This window comes from Oncorhynchus mykiss, chromosome 18, assembly GCF_013265735.2.
Source record: "Oncorhynchus mykiss isolate Arlee chromosome 18, USDA_OmykA_1.1, whole genome shotgun sequence".
Lineage (NCBI taxonomy): Eukaryota > Metazoa > Chordata > Actinopteri > Salmoniformes > Salmonidae > Oncorhynchus > Oncorhynchus mykiss.
Genome location: NC_048582.1, coordinates 19,606,406 through 19,613,421, shown reverse-complemented (window position 1 = coordinate 19,613,421; position 7,016 = coordinate 19,606,406). Strand labels below are relative to the sequence as shown.

At 52.3% G+C, this 7,016-nt stretch overlaps 1 protein-coding gene across 2 annotated transcripts in view; it reads left to right on the top strand.

Moving 5' to 3' along the window:
• LOC110497086 (unconventional myosin-X) overlaps nt 1-7,016 on the top strand; it is a 63,918-nt gene that overhangs the window by 35,330 nt on the left and 21,572 nt on the right. For both annotated transcript variants that reach the window (XM_036952208.1, XM_036952207.1), the window contains exons 3-9: nt 2,519-2,677; nt 4,429-4,616; nt 4,963-5,097; nt 5,172-5,296; nt 6,292-6,305; nt 6,624-6,708; nt 6,847-6,953. In XM_036952208.1, coding sequence (XP_036808103.1) covers nt 2,519-2,677; nt 4,429-4,616; nt 4,963-5,097; nt 5,172-5,296; nt 6,292-6,305; nt 6,624-6,708; nt 6,847-6,953 — 813 coding nt within the window. The remainder of the gene's footprint in view (nt 1-2,518; nt 2,678-4,428; nt 4,617-4,962; nt 5,098-5,171; nt 5,297-6,291; nt 6,306-6,623; nt 6,709-6,846; nt 6,954-7,016) is intronic.

Genomic DNA, 7,016 nt, shown 5'->3' with positions numbered 1-7,016 from the left:
GGTCAGCACTCTGTACAGGCCAGTCAAGTTCTTCCACATCGATCTCGACAAACCATTTCTGTATGGACCTCGCTTTGTGCATTGTCATGCTGGAACAGGAAAGGGGGATACCTAGTCAGTTGTACAACTGAATGCATTCAACTGAAATGTGTCTTCCACATTTAACCCAACCCCTCTGAATCAGAGAGGTGCAGGGGGCTGCCATAATCCACATCCACGGCGCCCAGGGAACAGTGGGTTAACTGCCTTGTTCAGGGGCAGAATGACAGCTTTTTACCCTGTCAGCTCGGGGATTCTATCCAGCAACCTTTCGGTTACTGGCCCAACACTCTAACCGCTAGGCTACTTGCCGAGGGCCTTCCCCAAACTGTTGGCACAAAGTTGGGAAGCACAGAATTGTCTAGAATATCATTGTATGCTGTAGCGTTAAGATTTCCCTTCACTGGAACTAAGGAGCCTGAACCATGAAAAACAGCCCCTCATCTGTCAGACTGCCAGGTGGTGAACCGTGATTCATCATTCCAGAGAACGCGTTTCCACTGCCCCAGAGTGCAACGGCGGCGAGCTTTACGCCACTTCAGCCGACGCTTGGTATTGTGCATGGTGATCTTGGGCTTGTGTGTGGCTGCTCGGCCATGGAAACCCATTTCATGACGCTCCTGACGAACAGTTCTTGTGCTGACGGCCGTCTTGTGCACTGGGCGGTCCCGTTCTGTGAGCTTGTGCGGCCTACCACTTCGCGGCTAAGCCGTTGTTGCTCCTCGACGTTTCTACCTCACAATAACAGCACTTACAGTTGACCGGGGCTGCTCTAGCAGGGCAGACATTTGACAAACTAACTTGTTGGAAAGATGGCATCCTATTGTTGTTGCGTCATAATGGCCCTGAAAAGAGAATCTGTCTTAAGGACATGGTTTACATGGGTATTTACCAACCCATTGTACTATGAGCCAACGCAACAACAATACACTAGTGGAAGGGCCTTGGCAACACACCCTCAATACACTAGTGGAAGGGCCTTAGCAACACACCCTCAATACACTAGTGGAAGGGCCTTAGCAACACACCCTCAATACACCAGTGGAAGGGCCTTGGCAACACACCCTCAATACACTAGTGGAAGGGCCTTAGCAACACACCCTCAATACACTAGTGGAAGGGCCTTAGCAACACACCCTCAATACACTAGTGGAAGGGCCTTAGCAACACACCCTCAATACACCAGTGGAAGGGCCTTGGCAACACACCCTCAATACACTAGTGGAAGGGCCTTAGCAACACACCCTCAATACACCAGTGGAAGGGCCTTAGCAACACACCCTCAATACACCAGTGGAAGGGCCTTAGCAACACACCCTCAATACACCAGTGGAAGGGCCTTAGCAACACACCCTCAATACACTAGTGGAAGGGCCTTAGCAACACACCCTCAATACACCAGTGGAAGGGCCTTAGAAACACACCCTCAATACACCAGTGGAAGGGCCTTAGCAACACACCCTCAATACACCAGTGGAAGGGCCTTAGCAACACACCCTCAATACACCAGTGGAAGGGCCTTAGCAACACACCCTCAATACACCAGTGGAAGGGCCTTAGCAACACACCCTCAATACACCAGTGGAAGGGCCTTAGCAACACACCCTCAATACACTAGTGGAAGGGCCTTGGCAACACACCCTCAATACACCAGTGGAAGGGCCTTAGCAACACACCCTCAATACACCAGTGGAAGGGCCTTAGCAACACACCCTCAATACACCAGTGGTGCTCATTTCCTGTTCAAGGAATTGCAAGAACTGAAAATACCTCTCTTTCTCGATTCATGAATTGGAATTTAACTGAAATTAGGCTAATTGTCATTGACTCCAACTGTGCAATATTTACCTTTGCATTGCATCTCTAATATGTATCTCTCTCCCTCTCTCTCTCTCCCCCTCCTATTTCTTTCTCTCCCCTCCTCTCTCTCTTTCTCTCACTCCCACCTCCCCTCCTCTCTCTCTTTCTCTCACTCCCACCTCCCCTCCTCTCTCTCTCTCTCCACTCCCCCCTTTCTCTCTCCACTCCCCCCTCTCTCGACTCCCCCCTTTCTCTCTCCACTCCCCCCCTATCTCTCCACTCCCCCCTTTCTCTCTCCACTCCCCCCCCTATCTCTCCACTCCCCCTTTCTCTCTCCACTCCCCCTATCTCTCTCCACTCTCCCCCTCTCTCTCCACTCCCCCCTTTCTCTCTCCACTCCCCCTCTCTCTCTCCACTCCCCCCTCTCTCTCCACTCCCCCCTTTCTCTCCACTCCCCCCTCTCTCTCCACTCCCCCCTTTCTCTCCACTCCCCCCTTTCTCTCCACTCCCCCCTTTCTCTCCACTCCCCCCTTTCTCTCCACTCCCCCCTCTCTCTCCACTCCCCCCTTTCTCTCCACTCCCCCTCTCTATCCCCCCTCCTCTTTATTTATTTCTCTCCCCCCTCCCCTCTCTCTCCCCCCTCCCCTCTCTGTCTCTCTGTCCCCCCCATCCTCTCTAGGTATTGTATCTCCAGCAGGCTGAGGTGACTAGAGAGAGAGTGTACGCTATGCATCAGTCCAGTATAGATGGGGTGGAGGACATGTCCACTCTGGCAGAACTACACGAAGCTGCCATCATGCACAACCTCTACCAGCGCTACCAGAAGGACAGCATCTATGTAAGTCACACACTAACACACACACACACACACACACACATGCGTGTGCTATACAATGAATGCCTCCCCTCCTCTTCCGGTAATCTCCTGGCTAAAGGCTTTTGACAGGAAACACAAATCAACTTATATCATCGCTTCTTCTGAGCGTCTGTGCGTGTGTGTGTGTGTGTGTGTGTGTGTCTGGGGAGGTGGTCTATAAATTACACACTCTTACAGTAATGTAGCGCAAAAGGTGACGTCAAAGCACAACACATGGTTACTAGCTAAGTAGTTCACATCTGCTTTACTGGCACCCAGCCTCAGCCCTACTACCCATAATGCACCTCTCCACAGTGGTATACAACATTACTGTGTTATGGGGAAAGATTTGAAATCATTAATCGACAGAATCATGAATTGACAGGCAGACAGACACAGAACATAGAAGGAAACATGGCTTAAAGGACACAGAGACACACAGAGTGACCTAATGTAGATGAGGGGACACACTGTGTGTGTCTGTGTGAGACAGGGGGCACGGCGGATGACCTTATCGAGATGATGAGGAGGGATTTCCTTTAAGCTGATCGCATTAGTTCACCCGGTGTGCTGGTCAGGTTTCTGTGTCAGTGTGTGTGTGTGTGTGTGTGTGTACACGCGCACGTGTGTGTGTGTCAGAGAATATGCGGAGCACAGAATATGATCCGATGTGAGGCTTGCTGACTTGATGTGTCAGCTGAACGTAAGGGAAGTAAACGAGGACAACTGCTATTTTCTAATACTCCAAAATGGCTGCCCTCCTCTCTCCGCTCTCCTCTTTCCGCTCTCCAGCTCTGTTCTCTCCTCTCTCCGCTCTCCAGCTCTGTTCTCTCCTCTCTCCTCTCTCCGCTCTCCAGCTCTGTTCTCTCCGCTCTCCTCTCTCCGCTCTCCAGCTCTGTTCTCTCCTCTCTCCGCTCTCCTCTCTCCGCTCTCCAGCTCTGTTCTCTCCTCTCTCCTCTCTCCGCTCTCCAGCTCTGTTCTCTCCTCTCTCCTCTCTCCGCTCTCCAGCTCTGTTCTCTCCGCTCTCCTCTCTCCGCTCTCCAGCTCTGTTCTCTCCTCTCTCCTCTCTCCTCTCTCCGCTCTCCTGCTCTGTTCTCTCCTCTCTCCGCTCTCCAGCTCTGTTCTCTCCGCTCTCCTCTCTCAGCTCTCCGCTCTCCAGCTCTGTTCTCTCCTCTCTCCGCTCTCCAGCTCTGTTCTCTCCTCTCTCCTCTCTCAGCTCTCCGCTCTCCAGCTCTGTTCTCTCCTCTCTCCTCTCTACGCTCTCCAGCTCTGTTCTCTCCTCTCTCCTCTCTCCGCTCTCCAGCTCTGTTCTCTCCTCTCTCCGCTCTCCAGCTCTGTTCTCTCCTCTCTCCTCTCTCCGCTCTCCTGCTCTGTTCTCTCCTCTCTCCGCTCTCCAGCTCTGTTCTCTCCTCTCTCCTCTCTTCGCTCTCCAGCTCTGTTCTCTCCTCTCTCCGCTCTCCAGCTCTGTTCTCTCCTCTCTCCTCTCTCCGCTCTCCAGCTCTGTTCTCTCCTCTCTCCTCTCTCCGCTCTCCAGCTCTGTTCTCTCCTCTCTCCTCTCTCCGCTCTCCAGCTCTGTTCTCTCCTCTCTCCTCTCTCCAGCTCTGTTCTCTCCTCTGTCTGTGTTTCTCTGAGTAATATATAGTACATTTTATCCTGGTGCTGGATACAACGTGTGTGTGTGTGTGTGTGTGTGTGTGTGTGTGTGTGTGTGTGTGTGCGTGCGTGTGTCTCAGACCAACATAGGCAGTATCCTGGCAGCGGTGAACCCTTATAAACAGATCCCAGGCATGTATGACCTAGATAGAGTTGAGCTGTACAGTCGACACCACATCGGAGAACTCCCGCCCCATATCTTCGCTGTAGCCAATGAGTGTTACCGCTGCATCTGGAAACGACACGACAGCCAATGCGTCCTCATCAGGTGAGATTTGATTGGTCGAGTATGAAGTTGTTGTTTAGACCTTACCCATCTGACCCCTTATCCAATCACATCCAATGAAGATTCACTCATTAATCTGATTGGTTACAGACCAAAGGCTAACTCAATATCTATTAACCAATCACTGTGTAATATATATTATAGTCCAGACAATAACATGCAAATTGTGTTAACCTATCAGATTAATTTGGTGGAGAAGGTCAGAGAAGGGTTAAGTGTGGTTTTTAGGGTGTGACCTTATGTGTGTGCGTGTGTGTGTGTGTGTGTGTGTGTGTGTGTGTGTGTGTGTGTGTGTGCGTGCGTGCGTGCGTGTGTGTGTGTGTTCCAGTGGGGAGTCGGGGGCTGGTAAGACAGAGAGCACCAAGCTGCTGCTCCAGTTCCTGTCTGTGATGAGCCAGAACTCTGCTGGGACGCCTCCTTCTGAGAAGACCACACCAGTGGAGCAGTCCATCGTTCAGAGCAGGTACACACACACACACACACACACACACACAACTGTCTAAATACACACACACTAACATTCCTCTCTGTGTGCAGTCCTATCATGGAGGCGTTTGGGAATGCCAAGACAGTGTACAACAACAATTCTAGTCGCTTTGGGAAGTTCATCCAGCTCCACTTCTCCCAGAGCGGGAACATCCATGGTGGATGTATCGTTGACTGTATCCTTCTCTCTCTGTGCCTAGTCCCTCCCCATTGGTTCTGTCCTTCTCTCTCTGTCCCCAGTCCCTCCCCATTGGTTCTGTCCTTCTCTCTCTGTCCCCAGTCCCTCCCCAGTGGTTCTGTCCTTCTCTCTCTGTCCCCAGTCCCTCCCCAGTGGTTCTGTCCCCAGTCCCTCCCCAGTGGTTCTGTCCCCAGTCCCTCCCCAGTGGTTCTGTCCCCAGTCCCTCCCCAGTGGTTCTGTCCTTCTCTCTCTGTCCCCAGTCCCTCCCCAGGGGTTCTGTCCTTCTCTCTCTGTCCCCAGTCCCTCCCCAGTGGTTCTGTCCTTCTCTCTCTGTCCCCAGTCCCTCCCCAGTGGTTCTGTCCTTCTCTCTCTGTCCCCAGTCCCTCCCCAGTGGTTCTGTCCTTCTCTCTCTGTCCCCAGTCCCACCCCAGTGGTTCTGTCCCCAGTCCCACCCCAGTGGTTCTGTCCCCAGTCCCTCCCCAGTGGTTCTGTCCTTCTCTCTCTGTCCCCAGTCCCTCCCCAGTGGTTCTGTCCTTCTCTCTGTCCCCAGTCCCTCCCCAGTGGTTCTGTCCTTCTCTCTGTCCCCAGTCCCTCCCCAGTGGTTCTGTCCTTCTCTCTGTCCCCAGTCCCTCCCCAGTGGTTCTGTCCTTCTCTCTGTCCCCAGTCCCTCCCCAGTGGTTCTGTCCTTCTCTCTGTCCCCAGTCCCTCCCCAGTGGTTCTGTCCTTCTCTCTGTCCCCAGTCCCTCCCCAGTGGTTCTGTCCTTCTCTCTGTCCCCAGTCCCTCCCCAGTGGTTCTGTCCTTCTCTCTGTCCCCAGTCCCTCCCCAGTGGTTCTGTCTTGCTCTCTCTGTCCCCAGTCCCTCCCCAGTGGTTCTGTCCTTCTCTCTGTCCCCAGTCCCTCCCCAGTGGTTCTGTCCTGGTCTACAGGGACCTCCAGCCATAACACATCATATCTGTTCAACATGTTTAACCTCCTTAACTCCTTTCCTCTCAGATTTACTGGAGAAGGTAATGTTCTACCCCCTATCTGGGGCGGTCGTACACACACACACACACACACACACACACACATGCATATGCATAGTCACACACACACACACACAGTCACACACACAGTCACACACACCCACACACATACAGTCACACACCTCACACATACAGTCTCACACACACACACACACACACACACACACACACACACACACACACACACACACACACACACACACAGTCACACACACCCACACACATACAGTCACACACCTCACACATACAGTCACACACACACACACAACTTGTTCTAGACCTGTGTTCCTTCTACTGTAGAACCGCGTGGTGAGACAGAACCCTGGAGAACGGAACTACCACATCTTCTACGCCCTGCTGGCCGGAGCCAACAAGGAACACAGGGGTGAGGAGAGTTCTGTCATGTTGCAATATGGTTGTTGGGATGTTGACAACAACATTATCAATGTTGTGGTCAAATTGTACTTATGTTGCCCCAATGTTGTGGTAATGTTGGTTGTCCTGATGTTGCCTCTCCTATCAGAGCTGTATTTCCTGGATGACCCTCCTGAGTCATTCCACTACCTCAGCCAATCAGGCTGTCTCAAAGACAAGAGCCTGGACGATAAACAGCTCTTCAACAGTGTCATGGTTAGTGTGTGTGTGTGTGTGTGTGTGTGTGTGTGTGTGTGTGTGTGTGTGTGTGTGTGTGTG